Here is a 26105-nt window from a genome sequence, read left to right on the forward strand (position 1 = left end):
GCTGATACAATCATGACTCATGCACATATGCGAGGTTTTCCGGGGTTCCTGATGGCCCATTTTCCTGGAACAAAGGGCCATCTCCGGGCCCTTGTCAAAAGGTGGAGGGGGACATTGAGGTTCTTTAGCGGCCATTGCCACCTCAACGATCGGGTGGGGCGCCCAGCTGCCGGCTTGCCTATGATCACCATGCCCTACCTCCGTGATCGCGGGCGCCTCTGATGGCGGGGTTCGGTCCGGTTCCCAAGCCACCAAGGACCGAACCACGACACTGTAAGCCGCTTTGAGCCTCCTTCAGGGAGGGAAAAGCGGCATATAAGAACCAACTCTTCTTCTTCTTAATAAAAAGGAAGCCGAAGGAAAAGGTGTTGCAACATGTGACAGGAAAAAAATGTGCATGGGGCAACATGTGACTGAGTGTTACATGTGTTTTCACCCTTAGTCTGCTTGGGCCTGTTATTCTTTCTTCTTTGCAAAGTTAAAAAGTACTTAGGATGTTGCAGTTGTCCTAGATCAAGAGATCAGGTTGTGTTGAACATGTGTGCTTGTTTTCAGAAATGTGGATCCTCCCATCTGGTATGAGACTGATGTAAAGCTGTTTGAAATTCAGCGTGTCTGAAGAATGGAAACAGAGCGCGAACTTGCCGCTGTTAAACAAGGATCCTGCTGTGCGCTTTTACATCACAGCTATTCCTCCATTTCACTGCCTGCTGAATGAAGCAAAGGACAATGCTTCCCTTTACATATCTGCCACTTTAAAGTTAAGAGACCCACCTTAACAACCTGCTTCCAGCTTCTCAAGAAATGTTAACAGAAGGATGCACCAGGGCAGGCAGATTTGATGGTGGTTGTAACAATCTTTCATGCTTGTGTGTCTGATGTAATTATGAACCTGACTAGATAATCTAGGAAGCAGTTGTCTCACTGTCTAGTCAGATTCAGACTCAACATTGAAAAGAAAAGATGAATGTAAAGAGTTTAAAACTGGACCAGTGAAGGAAGTGCTACTTCAGGTAGTTCTGTGGTTTTTTCCCAAAGAATGTAGCCCAACCCTTTCATGTTCCAGGCACTGTACCTAGCCAGAGTCGGGCAGTAGGTTCGTTTACTTACTTAGATGACTATGGGATTCTAGTTACTTAAATCTCTTCAGGTTCTTTGGGGTTCAGTTATCTCTTCTTTGATTTTTAAATGCACTTAACTACTTTATATGTTATGCTGTAATTCAGCATCTTAATTCTTATCTCCCCCCCTTTATTTTTGTTTTAGAGACTATTCTGTTGAAGATTTAATCTTTGCCTAATGCAAACCTGGATAGGAAGACCTGCTTCATGGAGCAGCATAAAACAAATTCAACCTCGCTCTGGGGTGGAACAAATTTATTTTCTCTTCGGCCTTCCAGCTTCCCATAGTTCAGGGTCACTTGGGAAAGCATTGTTGCAGAATTGTTCTAGGTGGCCTGCTATGGAACATCTCAAAATGGTAGGGAGAACTAGACAGGTGCTATGTTTCGGGAGTTCAGAGGGAATATTTCTGTTGCATTGAATATGAAAAGACTGGCAACATGGTAACTGGAGCAGAGTTGAATTATGGACAGAGCTGCCTCAAGTCGCTCCTAGTCGTGGCTGGCTAAGCTAGACTGTAATAGATAACAAGGTTAAAAAGTTAGGAATTTCTGTCTAGCAGATTTTGTGAGGGATTGCTTTGGACTAATCCTTAGAATGCCATGTCCTGGAGCATGAGACTAAGCTACCCGGTTCTCATGATGTCAGCAAATATATCCCTGGGCTAACCTGGGGCAACAGAATAGACTTGGTTCCTGCTTGCTGCAGAAGGGCTGCGGTGCATAAACATAGCTGTATATAGCTGTGCTCATTGCATATAGAGGCTGCCATCCTCAGACTTCAAGAACTTACGCTAAAGGTTTGCCACCTCTCCCTTGTGGGTTACTGAAAAACAATAGTAGGTTTGCCAGTTGAGTTAATTAGTTCAATAATAGAATATTTGGGACCTAAGGCTATTCAATGTTTGAGCAAAGTAGGCAAATTCCAGATATTATCTGAAACTTATTCTAGATACTTTAAAGTCAAAGAATAGGTGGAGAGTCTTTTTCTGTCCCACTTGTCTCTGTAACTAATGGAATTATCTCAATCCAACTTCTCCCCCGATTTATTTAACCATTTTCCCCACCAACAGACGTCAGTAATCTCCTTGAGTATTTTCCGTTCCAAATGTGATTGCTCTAGTAAGGGGGCTGCCTGATTATACTACTTTTGTACCTTGGAGCAGGTGGGAAGGTTTGCCCTGTCAGACACGGGTCTCTCAGTTCTCCCCATTCCCTCAAAAATGCACACACACTTTGTGATGTCACATCTTTTTGTTTTGTGACTGTATTTTCCTTGTGAATTTATTGGGAGTTTTGCATTCTTTGGTGTTGCAGGTCTGATCTTTGTTCAAATTTGCACTGTAAACTATTTGCTTTACATATAGAGATAAAATTATCTTAAACACTGCAACTGGCTTTACTCAGTCTGTATCAGAAGAGGTTTATGAGCTTGTTTGTGCTACTGTTTGATTTATGATGACCTGACATCCTTTGTAACACGTACCTTTCCATTAAAGGCATGGCTGCACAGGAACTCTGGGTTCAGCACTTTAAACAAAGCAGCACCTGGGAGAAAAATGGTCTGCTACAAAGGATTTGCACAGTTCTTTCTGTCTGCTCCACTCACACAGTCATGGAATGGTGCAGATGCTGGGTTCAATGCAGCACAGGGCAACACAGGGCTAAAATGTGCAGAATGAGTGCACCCATGGAGTAATATGCAAGGCAAGAACTTTTATGTGAATCCGCAACACTTTTCTGGCTGACAACTGTAACGCTTCCATGTTCAGATATTGAATGGGGTGATTAGAACTTGATCTGGCGAACGTGTTTGGCCATGGCTGTGATAAAATTGGGCCAGGTCAATGTGCCTGCTGCCCCTGTGTGACCATTCTTCTCTTTCTGCAGGATCTCTAACCCTTTTTGTGTTCTCCATCTAAGAGTAAGTTCCTTTGATGGGTTTCTGTGATTTAAGCTGGGAAGCATGGGGTAATAATTAACTTTTAAGGGTACCAATTTGTCCTGCTCTTATTTCTTCTGACAGTCCCTATTGACACAAGACCCAGTGAAATTAGTATAGATTACAAAGTCCAGACTCATTTGACCTTTTATCTTCCTAGATTGAAGAGAAGTTGTCTGGATAGTGTTGAAAGGAACACAGATTGGAATGTGAGCAGAAGGTCCTTGGACTGGGAGATTAAATAAGCCTTTTATAACGCGGTTTGGCACTTTTTTTCTTTTTTCCTTTTTAAAGATAAAACTTCAGAGAGCCAAATCTCCAGCTCCAACCAAATAGCTCTTTGGAATGATTTATTTTACAGTACAGCAATAAAATGGCAAGTGTTTACACTTCCATCTATTAGCTCTCAGCAACAAGAATTTAGATAGTGCTAAAAGATGGATTGATCACAAACCTGGGACCAGACTTTAATCCCTTATATAATCAATCACCAGACGGAATTGAAAGGCAACTTTCCATTATTTCCCTTTTGCTTTGCTTTGCCCTCAAAGCAGGGTGAAAGCAAGACTCTAGACAACAGGCCTCTAGCAATCGTTTCACACGAACACATGAAGCTGCTTTATACTGAATCGGACCATTCATCCTTCAAAGTTAATATTGTCTACTCAGACCAGCAGCGGCTCTGTAGGGTCTCACACTGAGTTGTTGTTACAGTGTCTCCCCCCTGATCCTTTTAACTGGAGATGTTGGGGGTTGAACCTGGGACCTTTGGAGGTGCTGTGGCTCTTGCAGGGTCCTGCAACTTACTAAAGTGCTGTTTGTTTTAAAATATAATAACTGAACAGGTCTCAGAATGACGACCTTCCCTTCTATCTACTGCCTTGAAGAAAAGATCAGCAAATCTGGCCTTTTGTGTTTCTGGCTGATATCCCCATCCATATTACTATTGAAATACATAATATTGGGTAGATTCAAGTGGGTAGCCATGTTAGTCTGAAGCAACGGAAAAAAGTTTTGAGTCCAGTGATGGCTTTAAAACTAATAAAGTTTAATTCTGGGTGTAAACTTTTGCGTGCATGTGCGGTGTATCTGAAGAAGTGTGCATGCACATGAAAGTTTCTATCCATAATTAAATTTTGTTAGCCTTAAAGGTGCCACTGGACTCAAACTTTGTTCTACAATATTGCGTAGTTAGACCCATGTCTGAAGATCCATGAAAGCAAGACGTTGTGTGCATAATGAGGATACTTAATAGGGTAAGGTTCCAACACAATCTCTAGAAACCATCTTTCTTAAGAGAGATGTACGTTTGGCTTTCCCAAAGACATTTATGAGATGTCTCTAAGTGATAAACTTCTTAGTCTCTGTGTGATGGCCAGTTATCCAGAGCTTTGGTGTGTTCATGGTGGGTGATAATTTTATCCTATTACTGTGGTGCCCAAATTAGCTTCCACATCTTCTGACCCTTCTGTTTTAAGGCCAGCAATTATTTAGCATCATAATAATTAGACATGATAATGTACGCAGAATGACACAATCCTATAATAAGGTGCTACAGGGTGTGGACATTTCTAGTAAATAGGCTGTTTATTAGCAAGCTTTGGTCTTACTGGAATAAACTACAAAACAAGATAACAAACTTCCCCTTGTAAAAGCCTCAGAAAGTAATGACCCATAGGACTTACTACAGTGCCAGTTCTGGGTCTGTCGAGTATTTTACCATGACATCTATATACAAAGAACTGAGTTTAATTCAGGCTGACCGATACACCTCTAGAAGATCACCAACTGAATGCATTCTGTAGAACACACCCAAGGGTAGTCCAAAATTGACGATAGCAAACCAGGTGGAGTAGCCATAAAACGATTTTTCTAATCCATTCTCAAACTCTGGATGTGCTCCAAAGGATGGCATGATCCATAGCTAGAAAGGGTTGTGAAAAGAAAGCAGAAGTTAGATGATTGTTTGCATGTTAATTCAGTGGCTCTTAAAAAAAAATGCCTATGTTACTGCAACTTTGCCTTAATTTAGGTCTCTGTTTCTTAGTTTGCCCTGTCCTGATAATTGCCTTATTCATTTGCAAAATGTATTAACCCATTTCTGATCCTGACCCTGTCCTGTATTATGGAATGTCATGACAGTAACTTTCCCCGCCTACTCCAGACCCTTTCTCAGATGTTTGATTTTAGCACTTCAGCTGCATGCAGTGGGAATGTCCCCCATGTATGAACTTGGTCACTGTTTTGTATAAATAGGGCAGCATATATATTTTCCATGTATTTGGTATGTGCAAACAGAACCCCAGATGGTTGAGAGAACATATTTGCATTTACCAAAGTTGTATGTCTATAGAAAATATGTGGACTTCCCAATTCATGCAGAAAGGTGACCATGTGGATTGGAAGGACTGAACAAAGCATATGCCCCCCCCCCAAGTTATTTTTCCTACAGCTTTTGCCCATGCCAACATCCCCTGGGCTTGAACTAAAGGGTCAATACAGACGTGTCAATACAGACTGGTATCCCCATACCTATGTGAGCCTGTGGCCAGTATTATACTATTAATATATATAAGGACTTGTCACTGATGAAAGAATCTCACTGAAAACGGATATCACCTGGATTCCGTTTTGACAGAAGTCCTACAGAATAAAGAAACAAGGAAAACTACAAAAATAGGACACTTTTCTTTCTTTTATGAATATATTTATTATATTGCCAGTGGATAGGTCGGTTTCTCTCTGTTTGATTTTTTCAAAGCCATCGAGATCTGGGAAGGAAATCAGGGCAGGTAAAATGACTGCCGTGTGGGTTAGGCCAGAAAAAACTGATCTTTTATGCCCACAGAATAGTCTTCCAGGCTTTGCTGTGATATTTCCCAAAACATTGCAGCAAAGAGGTTTGTGAAATAATGGGGAAACGGCAAGAGATGCATGAAAGCTTCACAATGCTACGAGGAACAAGGAGGGGGGGCTGGTTCCCAAGAGAACACGGGGCCAATAACCTGTAGCCATGTTAGGGATAAGACTACGGAGACTCATGAAACATACTTGGGTGACTCACTATCAACCTAACTTACTTCACAGGATTATTATAAGGACTAGCAAAAAAGCCCATTTTATTTCGTAATAAAATGGGCGCTAGACTGACCTTGTGGTGGCTCCGTGGGAGTGGACGTCTTCGGGGCTTGTGCGGGCGAGGCGTCCACAGCGTGTGGGAGAAGGCTTCGCGCCTCTCACCGCGTCAGGCTGCCGGGCAGGGAGCCCCCGTCAGCCGCGCTGGGTGCGACTGCCGGGGGCTCCCTCGGGTGGCGGCCTGACGCAGCGAGAGGCGCTTTGTGCCTCTCGCTGCCGTCAGGCCGGGAGCAACTGCGAGCCGTGCTGTGCGCGGCTCCCACTTGCTGGGGCTGGGAATCAGAGGGACCAATCGGCAGGCGCAAAGCGCCTGCCGATTGATCCCTCCGATTGTCTGTCATGAGGAAGGGTCCAATCCGGACCCTTCCTCATCCCGGACACATCCCGCCCCAGAACGCCTTACTCCTTTATTTAGTCCGTGGCGCCCGCGGCACCACGGGAGGTGTACAGATAATTAAAGTATATGCTGCTTTAAACTCCTTTAAGCATAGTCTAAAAAAAATCCAACCCATCTGCCCTCTCCAATGTGCCAAACAGTGCCTCCCCAACTGTTTCACATCAGAGCAAGGGGAGGGAACTGAAACCTTTTCTCTGTGTGCACCAAAGGCATGACCTGAATTGGGTACCACACATACAGGAACTGAGGGAAACCTGAAACTTCTGTCTGACTGTTACACGTGATCCTATCCCTTTCTAAGTCTTCATTGCCATCTCCTCTGCCATTATTGGTTCTTGCCACCATTGCTCTCTGATGGCTCCTTTCTCAGAGTAATCAAGCAGGTCACTTGCCCCCATTCTTGAAAACCACTCCTGAATACATTCTCTCTCTCTCCAACTGCTCTTTGCCTCCAGACTCTGTTTTTATTTCTTGGTGTAGATTTTATCATTCAGTTCCCTTCTTACTCCCTACAGTCTGCTATCCTCTGCACTCCTCTTGAAACCTCTCAGCCAAGCTCACTGATGATCTGCACTGTTCTTGTCTTCCTTGTCCTCCCCACTGTCATTGAATCCCCTGTTTACATCCTATGTATGTCCTCAGTTGGTTCTTACTCATGCCTTGTTTTCACAGGAGGAAGCCCTTCACTGCGTTCCCTCTCTCTGTTGTTCTCCTGCAGGAATCTTTTTTTCTTTCCTTAGTACCTACATTACTGATGATGCTGTGCTCTGCCTCTGTATCCCTAAACCTTCTTCTCATCCACATCTCTAACTGCTTGTCTGCTATTTCTGTTTAGATGTCTTCTTCATAGTGAATATGCCCAGGGCAGAACCTACCAAGCCCCCCCTGCATTTTGCATACCCATAGTCAATGTCACTGTCTGCCCTGTAGAATAGATGTGAAACTTGGATTTTTTGAACATTTCTTTCTTCTGTGCTTCCCATATCCAATCTGCTGCCAAGCCTTGTTATTTCTTCTTTTAAAGCAGGGGTAATCAACCTGTAGTCCTCCAGATGTTCATGGACTACAATTCCCATGAGCCCCTGCCAGCAAATGCTGGCAGGGGCTCATGGGAATTGTAGTCCGTGAACATCTGGAGGACCACAGGTTGACTACCCCTGCTTTAAAAGACAACTCTTTCTATTAGCCTCCTTTGGCAGAAATCTCTCTCCTTCTCTCTTCCCCCCTTGCTTTGACTACTGCAGCCTTCTGCTTCTATTGTCACAAATCAGCTTCCTCCCCCCCCCCCACTCAGCTACCTGAATCAGGTCATCATTCTGAGCATGTGTTGCTTCTCCTTAAATCCTACACTGGCTTCCTGTCCACTTCTTACTTATGACATTCTGATGTATCCTGGCTCATGAGCTTTGTTCTTTCAGCTTCATAACTCTCGGCCGTGTGAAAACAATGCTATCCTTTCCCCTTTTGTCCCCTTTGCTGGGAACTGCCTCCCAGAACACTTATATAATGCCCAAAGCACTTCTCAACGTCCCACTTTTCCATGAACTATTTGGAACAGTATTGTATCTCCCACCCACAAAGCCTGGTGTAACTAAGCCAAGGGCACATGTAATGAAGAAATTGAAATGCTTCCCCCATGTATCCTTGCCTCCCCATGTCATCTTTTTTGTATGGTTATCAGGTATATATTCCACCAATTTCTGTACATGCACTGAAATTCTTACTATGATGTTGCACATGATCAGGAAGCTGGAGATCTCTTGCAAAGCTTTCCGTTTCCAGTTCTGAACGTAGGCCTGGGAAGCTCTTCTGATCTCTTGTCTTATCTCTAAGCTATATGCTTTGGAAGAACTTTCTTCACACTTCTCTTCTTTTGCTTCCATCTCCTTGATGGCTGTTGAGGGGGTAGGCTCTTGGCTGCTGTGTGCAGTGATAACATGTTCATTGGGTGGGCTTTGGCTTGAAGTGGAGCCTTGCACAACATGTTGTTTATGGCTGGATGCGTCACCTATCACCAGTGGCTGCCTGTGGAGTCCCTCAATGATGAAGATATTCTGGGTGATGTGCTGAATAATGAGGCACACTGAATAGGCTAGGATAATGCTGTTCAACAGACCCTTTGGATTCATGGCCACAATAGCTACAATGGAAAAATACGAGATGCCAATCTGGCCAAGAGCTGCTCCCATAAGCAAGATCACATCGAGGCTTCGTGTTGGGTTTTTCAGTGTGTCCAGCTCCCTTTCTTCTAGGCCATGGATGATAGTTCCAGCCAGGGCCCCTATTGTCATCAAAGGCAGCAAAGTGATGTAGTAGGAATAATAGAGTATGAACACCTGGTAGCTTGGGGAGGAGCTGGTGGCTTGGATCTGATACAGCATGAAAATACAAATGCCAATGATTACTGCAGCAGTGCCAAGCAGAGGCCCAAAAATTAAGCCATGGATTTCGAATTTAGGCTTAGAACGAGCAGCATGGTGTTGAGCAATGCGCCGGCCCACATTCTTCCACATCACATAGAGCATGGAGCAGGAGATCAAGCAGTATTCTGTATTGAAGGGATACAGCAAAATATATCCTTTCTGGAAGACCTTGCATACTGTTGTGTTAGGACACTTGCAGGAGCTGGTCCTGTTACCTGGAGCAAGACAATGAGCATATTAGAATCATAAGGGAAAGTTAGGAAAAATAGCTTTTTTTCTGCAGAAAATGCAGGAAAAAGTTAATTTTTACCTTTAAATATCCCTGGGGACTCTCAGTGTATGGGGTGCTAATGCTGAGTGTATAGGTGCTATAATCTTTCTAACCTACCAGTTCGGCACTAATTGGAAGTGGCAAGGTCTTGTTCCTGACCATGACCCCTCTCTGTTGCTTGACAGCTGGTGCTTCTTTAGCTAGGACTCATCACTTTTGGGTTTAATGCTGACATGCTGAGGATTCCAGGACAAGCATAGGCCATGGATTGTATTACGTTGATGCCAGAATGTGGTTCACTCTGCCATATACTAAGTTATAGGGCTGGGAAGAGAGTCTGTAGAGAGCCGTGTCAGGCTGATGGAGCTTTCTGCATACAGAGAAATCTACTTTGAAATTTGCTCCTCTCCTAGTGGATTCCATTGAGTGGGTTAGCCCTTTGTGAAGGTAAAAATACCAAACACAGAAGTGGTTGGAGTGAAACGGTACATGGATTTGGGCAAGTTACCCTTTGTGTTAATCTTATACATCCTCCATCTTGCCCAATCATTTTTTTAAATTTTAAAAAGGTGAAGACTGACCCTTACCTTCAAATGCCCGCACAAGTTTGTTAAGTTCTGAATCAATTTCCCTATGAACAGAATCATTGGTCACTGCTAAGAGCCACAGCAGAAGATTAGTGGCCATAGTAAGCATCAGCCCACATCTGTCAAAGAAGAAATATGTCTTAATTTTATTATTATGATAGAATAGTCAACTTTGTTAGGCTATTCTTGGAATGTCAGTTTTCAGTCCTTCTGACCTGGTACTCCATGCAGTTTTTAGGAGAGAGTCAGCATATTGGTAACAAAACTGGGAACCATTGTACTGCCACTGGTGAAAAATTATTGCTGTTGATGCATTTTCTTTTTACAGAATGGACACAGAAGTTGTTCTTTGTCCTATTATAACATTGTCACCAGAACTTAGAGCTGATTACCACTTACGGAACAGGATGGAAGGCACCCCAGTATCTCATATTTTTACATTTTTCATTCAGTTGCTAAAGAAAGAAAAAGACCCTAGAGCTTGCAAAGAGGCTTCCCAGAGAGCTGCCAGACTTTGTCATTTAATTTTTAAAAAGTGATCTAAGTTTAGTGAAAGTTTCATTACAATAGACCTGGTTCGCTTAAAAAGATTAAATGAAAAAAGAAGAAAAAAGAAGCCAAGTAGAAGGGAAGGAATTGGGGCAGAAACTGCCCCCAGGAGAAAGGAATTGCCCTCTTTTTTTGGCCAGAGCTGATGCACTGGCAAGGAATGTGGTCCAGAGGGGGCGGTGGATTGAAAAGGGCAAAATGCCCAGCTTTGTCCCATCAAATGGTGGCACAGACTGACAGTGAGGAGCAAGCCAAGGCCTCTTCAGCAAAAGCAACAGTGGCTTAAGGTGAAAGGAAAGCAGCAACAGCTGCCGCTCAGCTCAGTGTGCACAAGTTCCAACAGTGTCCCAGCAGGGCCCATTATGCACGGCCGCCGAAATGGCGATTTCGGGTCACATGGAAAACGCGGAGGGGGAAGACGGAAGCACACCGGTTATGCACGGTACGGGGCGTGTTGGCGGCAAAACCCAGAGTAACCGATTATGCACGCAGCAATCCCGGCGCCGCTTCTGGTTGCGCCCCGGTCACCCGGAAGATGCGCTTTCTTCCGCGTTTCGCTAACGCGGCTTTTTCAGCGGCATGCACCGAATCTGCGGCCGGTTGCAGCCGGCACCGTGCATTATCGGTGATTTTAGTCGCCGCCATTCCACCCCGAATGTGCGTTATTCCCCCGTGCATAATGGGTCTAGGAGCAACTCCTCAGCCAGGCACACTTGGCATGAGCACTATGTCAGCTCATTGTACTCGCATGGTTCATGCTCTTTTCCTACTGACAGCCCTCAGGACTGCAAGGATGTCTTTTTCTCTTCCCCCACTCAGCTCTTGTGAATCACTCTCTTTCCAACATACCACTCGTCTCTACAAAATTTATTTCAAGAAGTCCTGTCTCACAGCTATCTCTTTGCAAACCACAGGAGGAAGAGAATAAGAAGAGGAGGGGAAATGGAAAAAAAAAAGACAGAAAGAACCAGCTACACTGGCCAGTCACCTCCCTCTGCTAGCCAATCTGTGATGAAGGGGGAGGATGGTGGAAGGTGCAGAGCAGGAGGAATGACCTCAATGTGGTCAGTGCAATGGCATCCGAGGGAATCTGTATGCTTTTGAATTACCTTTAGCTTGGAAGTGAAGCAAGGGGGGAAACTGCCACAAAACCACTCTCTGAAAACCCAGAGAAACAGTGACCAGAAAGCAAACTGAGCACTGAAGGGAGGAGGAAAATCAATGCAGAACAAAAAAGAAAAGAAAACCTGACAGATGTGCACAGTAAAAGCAAGGGGAAATTTAGCCCAATGAAAAATGAAAGCCCAATGGGACATGCACAGTGAAAGTGCAGGAAAACATTCAAGCATAAAAAGCCAGGAGGAAAGGAGAGTTCCAGTTCTTTCCTGACCCTCATCACTAAATCTCATAAACCCACTGCTTTGCTTCAGCTCTCAACAGCTGCAGTAAGGAATGGGATGACAGGAAGAAAGGGTGGAAAGTTCTTCCACGAGTGTAGCATGCTACTTTCCCCCATATGGGAGAAAGCAAGCAATACCCTTAGGGAAACCACAGAAGTGAGGCTAAACAAATACTTGAAGAAGAAGAGTCGGTTCTTATATGCTGCTTTTCCCTACCCGAAGGAGGCTCGAAGTGGTTTACAGTCGCCTTCCCTTTCCTCTCCCCACAACAGACACCCTGTGGGGTGGGTGAGGCTGAGAGAGCCCTGATATCACTGCCCGGTCAGAACAGTTTTATCAGTGCTGGGGCGAGCCCAAGGTCACCCAGCTGCCTGCATGTGGGGGAGTGCAGAATCGAACCTGGCATGCCAGATTAGAAGTCCGCACTCATAACCACTACACCAAACTGGCTCTCTTGATAGCCATAGGAACTGAGCCAGCACCTTTCTACTGATGCCTATCCCCACTTCTGTTTATTGTTGTTCCATTTTTCTGAGGCCCTGATGATATATTACAATGCAGCAGAGATTAGGTGGGTGGCCAATAGGAACATGACCTTTTCAATGGTGGCACCAAGATTATAGAATTTTCTCCCCAAGGGGCTCTGCCTCCAGCTGAAATGGTCTATGCGAGACCCTGCAAAGGAAAGGAAACATAATACGGGACTCTAGTCAGTCCAGTAGAGAGGATTCTGTTTTCTTACCTGGTGAGGTTGTGCTGAACCTGGGTACAGTCCTTTGCATGATGCCATATAAAATAAGTCTGAAATCCACAAAAAGTTTTAAAAAATATTATGGTATAAGCTTAGCAATAGTTGCACAACTACATATTCATACCTTCTGCTCAAAGAATGCCATTTTCCCTTTCTCCCCCTTTGTCTAAGCAACCCTTGGTGTAACTTGAAAACCTGTTTTGTGTCCGGGGCTATCCAATGAAGTCTTCAACATGTTCTGGGTTCAGTTTTAAGATTCTACAACCGTTTTCCAAATTATTTTTATTTTCTGCCCCACCTCTTTCTTTTTTTAGTACTGAAAATCAAGCCTCATGAAGGGTTCTGTAGAGCTTGAAAGTTTCCATTCTGGTCTCTGATATTTTGATGGATCCTAATAAAAATTATTGCATACCTATGTTTGATGTTTTCCATGGACCACAATCTTTGAATACTTACAGTGTTCAAACTGCCCTGACCTGGATGGTGTAGGTTAGCCCAATCTTATCAGACTTTTGAAGCCAAGAGGGGTTGGCCTTGATCAGTATTTGGATGGGACACTACCAAGGCATTCCAGGGTCAGATGCAGAGGCAGACAATGGTAAATAACCTCTCAATGTCTCTTGCCTTGAAAACCCTACAGGGCTGCCATAAATTGGCTGTGACTTGACACCGCTTTCTTTTTCCACCACCACCAAAGTGCTTCACTCCCTTTATAATGACCCTCAGCCAAAATCCCTTTATAATGACCCTCAGCCAAGTACAGATCTAAGGCAAAAGTAAATTAGTGATAAATTAGTAAACTGTGTCATAATATCCAAATTATGCAGTATGGTAATTCTTTGCTAAAACAGCTAATCAGTCCTTTTGATAGATTCATGTAGGTAGCCATGTTGGTCTGAAGTAGCACAACAAAAATTGAGTCCAATAGCAGCTTTAAGACCAACACAGATTTATTCAAGGCTGCGAAGGAGCCTCTGACAGGCCCAGGCTGAGGGGAGGAAGGCATTTCCAAGAGCAACGCAGGGAAGCCTGAGGGCATTCTTTTGAGAGTGGGGAACTTTCCCCTTCTGCCAAATATTTGACTGACAGGGAGGCCATAGAAAAGCCCCTTCTTGCTAAAAATACTGCTGTGGCCAGGGGTTAGACACAGCCAAGCCATGGCTTTGCAACTCTCTTTGCAGCTCTCTGCAGATTTGAGGCCACTGCACAGCATTATTCTGCAGACGAAACTGGTTCTTTTTTCTCCTGTTTCATCTGCACAACAACCCTGTGCAGTAGGCCTCAAGTCTTTCAATTCAACAACAACCTGTATGGGAGGCCTTAAATGTTTCTTTTCTACCACAACCCTGTCCAAAGTAGCCCTTTCTGCCTGGGAGCTGATCTTTATACTCTGCAGGTGAGCTGTAATTCCAGGAGCTCTCCAGGCCCCACTTGGAGGTTGGCAACCCCTGGGTTGGAAATATTCCTGGAGGTTTGGAGGTGGGACTTCAAAATCGTACAGTGCCTCAGAGTCCAGCCTTCAAAGGAGCCATTTTTGCCTGCAGTTGGGGGGGAGTGGTGGTGTGTCCCTTCTGGGCTTATGGGCTATGGCCAGCCCTTACCAGCAACTGTTTGTATTCTGGGGTGCAGATAGGCAGACCAGCATCAGTCCTGTGAGTCTGGAAAGTGCAGGAAGATCTAAATAAATATTTACAGCCTGAAACTGTAAATAGTGAACAAGTAAATGGCTGGAGATACATGGGAATTGAATTGACTTTTTTCAACCTTGGCCTGGCAAATAAAAAAAAACAGTATAAAAAACTTTATAAAGGGCAAGACTGCTGTGCACAGAGAGTCTTCCTCTTAGGGTTGCCAGCTTCCATGTGAGGCTCTCTATCCCACCTCCCTCCTGGGGAGTCTGCTATGGGGAGAGAAAGGGAAGACGATTGGATAATGCTTTGAGACACAGGTTTTATTGTGGGGAGACGAATGGAAAAGGTGTTTGTAAACCGCTTTGAAACTCCTAAGAGGAAGACTGTAGTAAACAACAGGGTACAAAAATCCATTCTTCTTCTAAGGAGTGATCATGAAAGAAGCATGTGGGCACATAACATTTTATCAACTGTGAAAAAATGGAAAAGAAGGAACAGAGTGGACACTTGTGTACTGTGACTACTCCATGTGTATTAGGGCAGAGAGGAATTTCAGTGTCTGTGGCCTAATTCACACAAGAAGGGAAATGATGCAGAACTGGGGGGAATTGATTGCCATGTAATCTTCCCCTAAGAAGAGTCTCCAGTCTGATTTTCCCCTCACATATCTGAAGACATGGCTCTGGAAAGCTCATCTGTAACCACTATGCCACAATTCCCAAAGCTCAGTCCTCTCCCACACTCAACAAACATTCCACACCACAGGTTCTTGACACCCATCTCTCCACATCCATGCCCTCATTTGCCACCACAACCTCCCACACAACACACACATTCAACCCCATGCCCTTACAGACTGGACAACTTCTCTCCTTCCTCTTCCCACTGCCAAGCTCTAGTGCCTGTTGTATTCTTGGATACAATGGGTTTTGTCCCTAGTGACCCTATAAAAGCTGTGTGCTCACTTTGGCTGAAATGGAGATACACCTGCAAAGTGGGCCAGGATCAATGTAGATCAGCCCTTTTTAACCCTTTGACTGTGGAGGAAGCCCTGAAATATCCTTCAGACGTCAAGGAACCTTAGCAGTGGTGAGATGCCCCTTCAGGGATGTGAGTGTGGAATAAATATGTGGGAACCAGCCAGTCAATCATCACTGATCATTTACTGTTTCCATTGTGGAGAGACACCTTCAACCCACTTTTTCTGCTGTAGAGCAGAACTGGAGTACTGGTTGCTGCAACAGGCAGGGGATGGGCGTAATGGGCCAGGAAAGGAAGAATGAAAATAAGAAATGCCAGATGCTGTTTACCTTGCAGATACAAAGGTATGAAGGAAATCTCCAGGAAATCCTTGGTATGATAATAACGATCATATAATTATGCTCTTAATTGTAATGACAGCATGTGTTATAAATACAAATATTATATTGTTTAAGAATAACAAGCAACCAATGGGAACTACTCTTTTGTCAACAGATATATCGCTTTCCTTTTTACACAGTAGATTAGAGGCTTGGCTGGAGCTACAGAGGTATTTAATACCTGAATACAGATGAACAGTATTTCTATGCAGGGGAATAGGATTTCCAGCTGAGATTTACACTGTAGGTGGATAATGTCATATCCCATCCGGAAGACATTCAGGAGGATGCTGCATACTCCAAATAGCATGAGAGATCCTGTATGGACAACACTCTTGTTAAAAACAAAATATTAATATTAATAATTGGGAGATGTATGGAATCACACAGCCCCAACAGAAATTCGACAAGCAGATTTGTGATTGTTTTCAAAATTTGCAGCATTGGACTAGTTTGGGCTGGTCTTTGCATGCAATAAAGAGCCATCTCTTCATGACTAAAAAATAAATAAACCATGCCCTACTAAGTCTTAAAGTCTACTGGGGTCAGTGTTGCTGCAAATCATTGCTCACACAATTCTATATTTGTGGTACAGTCCCAGCTACTGTATTAGGTTACACTTTGACTTGGAACATTTGAAATATGATATTGGGTAGGGCTATGAAATTCAAAACTGATAGGACAACACATATTCCCTAGAATCTTGCTCAGGGGTGGAGATGCTGAGTTGGGTTCAGAGTAAATGTTCTCATAGTACAAGGGAAGATGTCATTTCTGCCAATTCCCCCTTCCTTTTGCAGGCTTCCAACTGGCCTCATACACCATTCCTGTCCCCCAGGAGAAGCATCTCAGAGTGTTCAATCAGCTGGCGTAAGGGGTGTAGGATGGGGGACTCAGGAAAGTTTCCTTCCACTGATAGAGGTGCATTTCATCCGTGGAAAACTCAGTCTGGATTCAATCTACAAGCTGCTATTAAGAACAGGGCTCATATGGAAAGCTCCCTTGCCAGTTTGTTGACATGCAATTTACAGCAGAGGCTATATGCAGCAGAGAGAATTGTGGAAAAATGGAAATCTCCTTTCCAGTGAGAGATTTTTCCAAAGAATGTGCTGCTTCTGTCCCATACTATTAGACTTCCCTAAAAATCTCTTGGTTTCCAGCACAGTACATTGATCATAACTTCAAGCAAGAAATAGGTAGTGGCCATAGATAGCCACTTTATGGCAAATTAATTTAGCATACAAAGAAAAACTGTATAACACAGGGGATTCCAAGTGCTAGGATGGAAACAGATGACTTTCTGACTGGGCATGCGGTCATTCAATAGCTGCACAACAGAGAGAAATTGATCAGTGTAGCTGACAAGGGGGCAGGGTTTGCTGAGAAGATATTCTGGATTTTAAAGAACTGGGAGTAAGGAAAGAAATGACACCTGGTGAATGAAGGCGGCAGCAGGCACCATTTTGCTTGTGTGCTGCTGCTGCATCTGTGGCTGAGTGGCACCAGCAGAGAAGGTAGATTTTCAGAACAACTGCTCCTGTGAGCCCCCCCCCCCCCAATCCATTATTCTGGCTCAACAGTCTTTCTCAATGCCTGGTGCGGGTTTTCACTACTTTCCCCCTTCACCACTCCTAATCTTGAAAAAGGTTCCAAGGAGGCTTGAAAACTTGTATCTTGCTGGGTACAAGCTGACTTGTTGGGCAGGGCTAACCCAGCTTCAAAGATTTTAATCTATTTGGGGTTATGAAGAGTTTCAGTGGAGTCTGTTACAAAACCCACATCGATCCTACTTTCACACTGTATGCCAGTGCTGTGAATAGAGCTCCCTGTGGTTTAAAAGTTGGTGCATGGTGTCCCAGTTCATACTGGAATCACAACAGAAGGGGAAGTATGGCAGCTGAGGATAGGATCTTCAATAATGGATTTAAATTACATGCAGAACGGTACCGGCTAGTTATCAGGAATTTTTTTCCCACAGTCAGAGTAGTTCAGCAGTGGAATTGGCTGCCTTAGGAGCTGGTAAGCTCCCCCTCACTGGTGGTCTTTAAGCAATGGCTGAATAAAAAGTTATGGATGCTTTAGGCTGATCCTGCATTGAACAGGGGGTTGACTAGATGGTCTGTCTGATCCCTTCCATCTCTATGATTCTATTATATGATTCTATGTGTAAGCTTCTTTTCATACCATTTCCTCAACAGTGCCTGCTACAGAGATTCTGTTTGTCCTGTTGGTGCAACTGTGCAGGTACTCATACCAATTCCTGCATGTTTTTCCAATGTGGCCACTGTAAACCCCCCCCCCCCCATCCCCTGCTGGTGACCAGGTGGAACCAGTCAGCCCTGGGTCGAGTGAGTGGGTGAGCTTCTACTGTGAGGTCTGGTGCCATGCCTGCTGAATAATTATTGCTATATTCGCTTTTCTACTGTTGAGAATACATTCTTGACCAGGGCCTTGCAGTTTTGGAAGGATGTCATTTACCCCATGTTAGCAAAACTGTAAGTTTTAGCTCTCAATGACGATGGTCCATCTCAAGCTACTCAAAAGGCACTGTTGATTGGTAAGTTGACTTGTTATGTACCAACTTAATGCATAGCCCTACCCACTTGTTTGTACAGTAAGAAACAGGTAATCTCTTAAGTAAGAGGGATGCTACTTGGATCCAGTCTGTCAAGAACTCAGGGAGGATGATGAAGGTACTCGGCAGTACTTACCCTTAACCCAGACTGGCCCTGCATGGGCATCCCGATACAAGACTGCATGTGGCTTTCGCCTAGTGAACAGTAAATAGTATACTATCCAGCCTAAGTCCAGGATCTTGAGGATGGACAAGAAGATCCAAACATCTCCCAAAGTAATGGCCACCTTGTTAAAAATCATACTGCAGATGAAGGCACTGCCTAGAAACACCACATTCATGGCTAGGAGGCCTGAGAAAAGCTGCCCAGCTTTCTGGGCCTGCTTGTCCCTGTGCAACAGGGAGGAGCAGTGTCGGTGCAGCCAGGACTTCTCATAATGGATCTTCCAGCCCTCTGGTTGGGCAGGTGGCTCTGGCTGGTCTCCTCCAGCTTCCTGGGGCTGGCGTCTCTGCCACATGGCTGATATGTGATCTACGGCTGAGTGGCTGTTTTGCTTGGCTGCCTGATAGGAAGGAGAATTTGCTTCCAATTCTGCAACATTAAACAAAGAAGAAAAAGGGGGGGGGGTTATAGATCAAGAGGTGGCTGACTGAGGAAATGATTTTTGGCTTTAGAGGGAAATGGAAGAGAACAAGTAAGGTGGATGTGGAGAATGTGTCAGGGTTAAAGCAGGATTTCACCTGAACCAGGGCTCAGCAAACCACCTTTTCTATCACCAGGACCATTTGTATAGTTAGGTGATTGCAGTGGAAACACATTTCAAGCCAAAAAATCAAATAAATTACCAAGGCTTGAAAGCATGCAGAGCAGGGGTCTCCAACAGGTAGCTTGTGAGCAACAGGTAAGTTTCTGGCTCCTAGGGCATAGAACAATGAAAATATTGGCTTTAGGCTTTTTTTTTTGTTTCTTTAAAGCAAGTTTCTTTTCCTTTGAGTTACATAACTGATAGCGTCATTTCTGATAGCTCTTCCTAGTCCATGTTCTGTTTATAGGACTGAACACAGTACCTTGGCGGGGGTAGGGTATTACTTTGGCAACCCCAAACATTTAGGAATATAGACAGTAGAGACAAGTCAAAGCAGGAAAAAATGATTTGTTTAGTTCCCCATTTGGTTTCAAAGTGTTAGTATAAAATAAATATAGGAAATTAGAAATCATTATGAACTTATTTAAAAATTCAATGTCAAAACATTTTGCTACAAGGCCATTTTTGTAGAACAGTTACATTTAAGAATGTGGGAAAATCCTTTTGGATACCTGAAATCATATTTTATCATGTCAAATGCTAGTTATGATGTTTGTCATCTTAACACAAAATCAAATTGCATCTTTAGTGCCAATAGAAATGTCAAACAAATGATTCTTGTTTCACTTCAGTATAATGTATCCTTTAAACATTTTCTCAGTGGGAATCTTAAAGACATTTTTTGCAATAATTTTGTAATTCTCAAGATTTTTGTGCAACTGTGAAACCTTTTTGTTAATTAAAAGCACCCAAAGCTGAGATACAGAGGTACGGATGACCTTTAATGGCATAAGAGCACCCAAAACTAAACAACGTTTTCAGATTTACTCTTCTGTCAAAATAAACATTTTGTTTAAGTTAAATCTTCTTGCAAATAAACGTGGTATAAACAAATAAATCTTCATAAAATAAACATAAAAAAGCACCCAAAACTAAACAACGTTTTCAGATTTACTCTTCTGACAAAATAAACATTTTTGTTTAAGTTAAATCTTCATGCAAATAAACGTGGTATAAACAAATAAATCTTCATAAAATAAACTTTATAATTAGGTCCTCATTTTTAAAAATGTCTAGCACAGGTACCATAGAAACTTCAACAGTTTTCTGTCTTGTATTGCTGATCTGCAAACAGAGCTACTTTACAGGTTTTCTTGCCATTTAACAGAAAATAATTTTGTTAACACTGAAAAATCCTATCCACAACGTAAGACAGCCGCTTTTACCGATGGTTCTTACAGCAGGCAATATTCCAAATAACAGTTATAACTATACAAGTAGAAGACAGGAAATGTTTGCGAAACAGTCCCACTAACAGCAGGGTAACCATTATCTCAGAAGTGCTTAAATTTCAAATATGCAGATCATGATAATATGGGTTTTCCCCTCAAACCATGTATTATTTTAAAATGGCAATGCCAAAGAGCTAACTTAACTTGTGAAGGTCCATATTTGCCTATGCTCTCTGTCTTAGATTCTGGGGTTTGAAAGCTTTTATATGGCTATCTATATTCTCCATTCAACTATGGCCTCAACATGGATTTACCAGTTTATCAAAGACGGCCATCATAGAGTTCAAGAAAGTTCTGTTTCTATACCACTACCATTCCTTTCGGTAGAGATTGTACTGTGTTATCTATCCCAATCTGAGATCTCCAGAATGTATTTAAAAGTTTAATTAAAATACACGGCCCACTTAGAATCAAATGACCTGGAAAACAATGTCTCACAATCCTTTTGTCACCTGTGTCTAGTTTAAGGGATCAAGCCAACCTTTTTGCACATCCCATCTCAAGAAGTTGGTGAGGAAAACACCTTTCAAGGGCCTTCGCCTCACTAAAGCATTCTTCTTACCTCAGTGTTAGCAGCTATAGCAGGAAAACCAGAAGGGTCAGAGACAGCCCACATCTCTCAGGCAAAAAACATAACTGAGAACAGGTAAGGAAAATCCATATCATCAGCAGGGCTTTCAAAGTCTTCTCAGAAGGGCTGAGAAGTAGTCACAGGCGAGTAGAGCTGCCAATGGAAAGTGTGCTTTGCTGTTTCATGAAGCATTGATTCTCCCCCCCCTCCTGTTTACTTTGGGGATAGTCTTGTCATTATATTAATTACCAGGCTAAGAGGCTCATTAGCCCCAGCCAGTCCAACCAATGGGAGTCAGCTGCCCTCTTTATACACCTGCCCAGCCACCTCCTGTCAACAGTTGTCGTTTGCAAAACCACAAGCCTTCATGACTAATAGCTCCAGCCGGGCATTTGGCAATCAAAACTCCAGAAATGGCTGTGTTCTTTGTGGCAAGTCAGACTGGTTAATCTGTTGGTACGGACTTCTACACCTAACAGATAGCCAGTTATTTTCAAAGGTTTGACATCTTTCTCCAGACATGGAGTTTTCATCGTCTTTCTCTTTTGTTCCAAAATGATGGATGCTTTATGAAAAAAGCCTATTGGAGCCTATTGGAGGATGGAGCCTATTGCTGGAGGATGTGTTAAAGGACAAAAAACATGCCCAGAGTTAAATAAGCCAGATGGTGGCATATGGGAGTAAAATACATAATGCGGCCGTTATTACTTTGCGTAGCGTGGAAATGTTACTTTCACCAATGAGATCAATGGTGGTTGTTCCCACCTTACTGCTCTGGAAATCCACTTTTCATCCTCTTCAGTGACAGAGATTGGTGACTGATATTAACTTTTGAAACAATTTTTCTGCTACTTCTGTATGGGTGCATGAAAATATTTACCTGACATGGTAGCAACAGCAGCTGGTGTGGGAATGGGTAGGAATGGCACCCACACACCTAGGGATGGGCACAAATGGACTCTTGAACAAATCACAGATTTGGGCCACTTTGTGGTTCACAAGGTGATGTTCATAGAAGGGCACCTAGCATGAACATTTCCTGAACTTTGCTGCTGTTTGTGATGGTTTGTAAAAGGATATGTTTCCAGACAGTCTCAGCTAAGTTAAACTGTTTACAAAACTCCAAGGGAAAAGTGGGGCTGAATTTGCCAGCCTTGAAAACACCAGTAGGAGCCCTCCCAGTTCTAGACTTATTGCTTAGCTTCTGACTTTGTTCCTGGCTTCTGACTATAGTTTGGCTTTGACTGTTTCTCTGGCTCCTGACCCCGGCTCAGCTTGACTCCGCTCCCTGCCCCATTTGCTGTGAACTCTGACTCCCTTGGCTCTCAACCTCCTGGACTGGACTCTGCACTCTGGCAACTCTGCTCTGGCACAACCACCCAGCTGTACAGGTGCAGTCCGGCAGGGCAGCACAGTGACACAGAAAGGCAGGGAACTTGTTACAAGCAGACTAGTAGAGCACATTCCCTCTTGATTGTGAACCCCTCTACCCTGGTGTTGTTGTTTGGTTAGTGGGTGGTCTAAGAGCAACCCTGCTTCTCTGTTCGTGCTGAGCTGAGGGGCTTAGCTATTGGGAGTAAGGGGCTCTTCACATACTCTGGGTGGAAGATCAAGGCAGGCCACCGTCCAAGCGGTCATTCCTCGAGGGATGTCGACAGTGCCATCCAGAAGGGCTACATGGAGGTCTCAGGAAATCACTTGCTTCATCAGCGAGATAATTACTGTGAATGGCCAACTCTTCTCCCTTGTGGAGGGTGTAGTCTCTCGCCAGCTGCTACAGCATCTTGTTCCCTGGTACTCTCCGGCATCATGTCCACCATGCACTGCTCTGCACTGGTGATAGGCAAGGCTGAGCTCTCCAGAGCACAAGGCAATTCACAATTCACTTCAGGCAGACCTCTGGAGCAGCCAGCAACATGGCTACCTCTCCTCCACTACCCACTGGTTGCAAAGGACTGGACAGTCGGGGCATAGTCCAGGCTCCAGGAGGTGACAGTTCTGCCACTGGTCGTCTTTGAGGTCACCCACTGAATGTCCTAGAAGGTTGAAGTCTTCTCAGATATATTTCTCAGTCCTGTGCTTCTTGATGTCCATTTATTCTTTGACTGCCTCAAAGTACCACAAAGGAACTTCAAGAACAGCCTGGAAAGGAAAATTGTTGAGTGTCAAGTTATTACAACACTGTGACCCTTACTGCATGGGAGGCTCTGTGCCAGGCTGCTGCCTGGTGCTTGCCTCTTCCTGCTCCTGCACAGGGAGCATTTGGCCCGCTGTACCACGTCTGCCCATGATTTGTGCTCCGGTATAGCAGCTGGAGTGGTGAGGTTCCACCACACTGCAGGGTGGCATGGTCCTTTATTTATTTATTTTTAAGAATGTGCAATACTGCGTTCTTAAAAAAAAAATGCCCCAGGAAACTCTGCTGCACTGCGCAGTGCTATGGAGCCACTTGGGGCATTTTTTATCCTTTCTGGGACACTGTACTCAGGTGTGGGTAGGGAGGAGCTGGGCCAGGACATCCCAGCATAGGCCCCATTGATGCCCGGGGCAAAAGAGGAACTGAGTTGGGCCAGGCCTGGGATGGCCCTAGGTTAGTGCTGATATCATGCAGAACTGGGAATTTGACCCGCCAGTGGACGAGTGGTATTGGGCCAAATTCCTGTTGTGGAAACAGTCTTAGGTACTCTGGTTTCTCTTCAGAGCACATAAATCTTTCACCTTTCTATTACAACACTCAAAACAATGGCAACCCCAGGACTCAACATGGATATTTTTTAAATCTCACTATATATGCTAACCTCATTCATCCCTTATATTCCTAATAATATATTATTCCTTATCTGTAAACTGCTCCACAGAGGGGTAAAAATAAAGCCCTAAGGGATGTGTGGGCGGAGAAAGGGCGGGGCCTGTCCGTGATAAAAACTCAGAGGGGCCAATCAGGACCTGCGAAGCAGCTCCTGATTGGCCCCTCCGAGTGCCACTTGGGGGCCAAGTGGCCAATTGGGACGTGCACATAGCGCGCCTCCTTATTGCCCACTTGCCCCGCCCTGGACTGCCCACACAGATGGCAAGAGCCTCGCAAGGATGGGGGTCTTCTGGAGCCTCCCAACCAGCCTTACCCCCAGGCCGTGATTGCGGCCCTGGCCGCCGCTACTGTGGCCAGCCGCCCGCCATTGCCGGCCTCCTGCCCAGCCAGCCAGGACGCCTGCCGCCACAGCGACAAACAAGGTCAGCCCCCCCACCCCCCACCCTCCCTGCTCTTTGCCCCCCTCAACTCGCCCCCCTGAACCGCCGCCGTGCTGCTTTCTCCCCTCCCAATAACCCACCCACCCCGAGAACTTGCCGCCGCGCTCCCCCCAGCTGCCGACCCAGCTATTGCCGTCTTCCCCCTAACCCCTCAAAACTCGCCCCCTCCCGCCCGCTGATCCCCCTGCCCACCCATCCGTCGCCGTCTTACCCCAACCCCCCCCACAGGCACCCCCGTGATCCACCCAACTACGCACCCACCCCTCTGTACCCCATGCTCTTCCCCTGCTCCCCCCCCATTCATAATTTAGAATGGAAGATTGGAATATAATTCTCTAATCTGAGGACAGGAGATATGATTCTGTATGGCCGGTCACTTGTGGGGATGCTTCCAGGGACAGTATATCCATCACACTATGCTTTCAGGGGTCCTATGCATGGATTTGGGCCATAGCCTCTCTCCTCCCCGCTCTTTAAGGACACTCAGAGTGGCATTCCTTTCCACTGTGGGGAACCGTTTTAGTCTGACTGCTCCCGTAGCAATTGTACCCTGCTAGGGCCATGCAAATCCTTAACTGGCTCTGGTGCTATGGGCCCTATGAATCCTTAAACTACTCTTGCCTCCATGCTTGGGTGGAAATGGAGTGACAGGGGACTCTCTTAATTACTCTCAGGTTCCACAACTGGGAATGCATCTATCCATTAGTCTCTAATCTTGGCATTTTTATTTCCTTTACTATGTTCCCCTCACCCAGAGCTGAACCCAAACAAATGATAACCTTATAAACCTAGCTTTTTATTCCTGTAAGGCTCTTGTATCTGTTAAACATCTTCATTATGCTATATACTATTTCATAGCCCACCCTCTATATATGTGAACTTGTAATTCCCATTTCATTGTGTCTGGGGAAATGTGCTGTATATGCACAAAAGCTTGCACCTTGAATAAACATTTGTTGGTCTTAAAGGTGCTACTGGACTCAAACTTTGTTCCACTGAATAAATAGCCTTACTTGAACCCTTGGTTTATGAATGTTATACGTTGTTATGACATGTTATCTATTGGTAAGCAAAGTGTTGATAAAAACCAAGATGCCGGGAAGTTTGTGTAAGACAGCAATGTTTGCCCAAGAAGGTGACATAGAAGGTGACATAGAATATCCTGTGCCATCTCACGCCCTGCTTGCCCACAGATAATGATGTCGTATAGCATAACCCGCGTTTACAGCTGTGTTTTTTCTGTGATAAGGTCTGTTTGTACTAATCCTTCCCCCCATTCAGCAGAACAGGTAGTTCTAAAAATTTAATTGAACGTACAAAACCCATATGCAGTTATGACGAATCAGAGTTTATCTTTAAAAAACAAAAATCAACCCTCGAAGGATTGAAAAATTCTGAAAGAGCATTGCCTTTTTTCAGACTGGTCGAGGCTATAAATGCAACAATGGAATTCTTATGCTATTACAAATCAGGCTGCATAACTTGGGTCCCATGAAGCTGAATGCATTTTAACAGTCATGTAAGGCAACCACAAGAGGCTGGATGTACATTCTGCTTATTGCCTGCCTTGCTGAGCACCTGGAAAACTAGAACACATGGCTGGATTGACTGTTGGGCCACAAATTCTGCAATATTCCCTTGGTCTATAGCTACTTGAATATATTATGCGTAACTGGACATCTTTTCTGCTAATCATCCTACCCCAAATGCCCTATTTTCTAATTTTATAATCTAATTTTATTGTATCATTTATTGTATTGCATTATTTAATTGATTTGTTATCTGCCTTTAGCAAGATCAGATTATATATATAGTAAATAAATCATTATCATTATCATCATCCTTATCCATTATTCCTCTTAATATTTGTGAAACAGCCCTGGAGAGTGTCCTGGCTCTCTGACTTGGAATAGGGCCAATCAGGGTGCAGCCAGCAAAGAACCTACAGCTCCCTCCCTCCCTCCCTCCCTGGACGCTAGCCACTTTGCTCTCAGATGTTGCAGGAGCCAGTTTGTGAGAGAGACACAGAGACACAGAGAGCTTTG

General features: G+C 44.3%; 2 protein-coding genes across 3 annotated transcripts in view; one reads left to right on the forward strand and one right to left on the reverse strand.

Moving 5' to 3' along the window:
• The window catches only part of HID1 (HID1 domain containing), a 68415-nt gene extending 65902 nt beyond the window's left edge, over positions 1-2513 (forward strand). The window contains exon 19 of the mRNA XM_077327874.1: positions 556-2513. Coding sequence (XP_077183989.1) covers positions 556-619 — 64 coding nt within the window. The 3' untranslated portion in view covers positions 620-2513. The remainder of the gene's footprint in view (positions 1-555) is intronic.
• A 2117-nt stretch (positions 2514-4630) lies between these two features.
• OTOP3 (otopetrin 3) lies at positions 4631-21037 on the reverse strand. Of its 2 annotated transcripts, none has more exons than XM_077327876.1 (7): positions 20803-21037; positions 18279-18734; positions 15749-15885; positions 12567-12625; positions 9876-9994; positions 8319-9232; positions 4631-4986 (listed from the first exon to the last, which is right to left on the reverse strand). In XM_077327876.1, the coding sequence occupies exons 2-7, from the start codon at positions 18658-18660 to the stop codon at positions 4816-4818; spliced, it is 1782 nt and encodes a 593-aa protein (XP_077183991.1). In that variant the 5' UTR covers positions 18661-18734; positions 20803-21037; the 3' UTR covers positions 4631-4815. The 2 variants fall into 2 exon arrangements, with proteins under 2 accessions (XP_077183991.1, XP_077183990.1); XM_077327875.1 differs by lacking the exon at positions 20803-21037 and adding an exon at positions 18989-19059.
• Between the last annotated feature and the right edge of the window lie 5068 nt (positions 21038-26105).

This window comes from Paroedura picta, chromosome 3 (assembly GCF_049243985.1).
Source record: "Paroedura picta isolate Pp20150507F chromosome 3, Ppicta_v3.0, whole genome shotgun sequence".
Taxonomy (NCBI): domain Eukaryota; kingdom Metazoa; phylum Chordata; class Lepidosauria; order Squamata; family Gekkonidae; genus Paroedura; species Paroedura picta.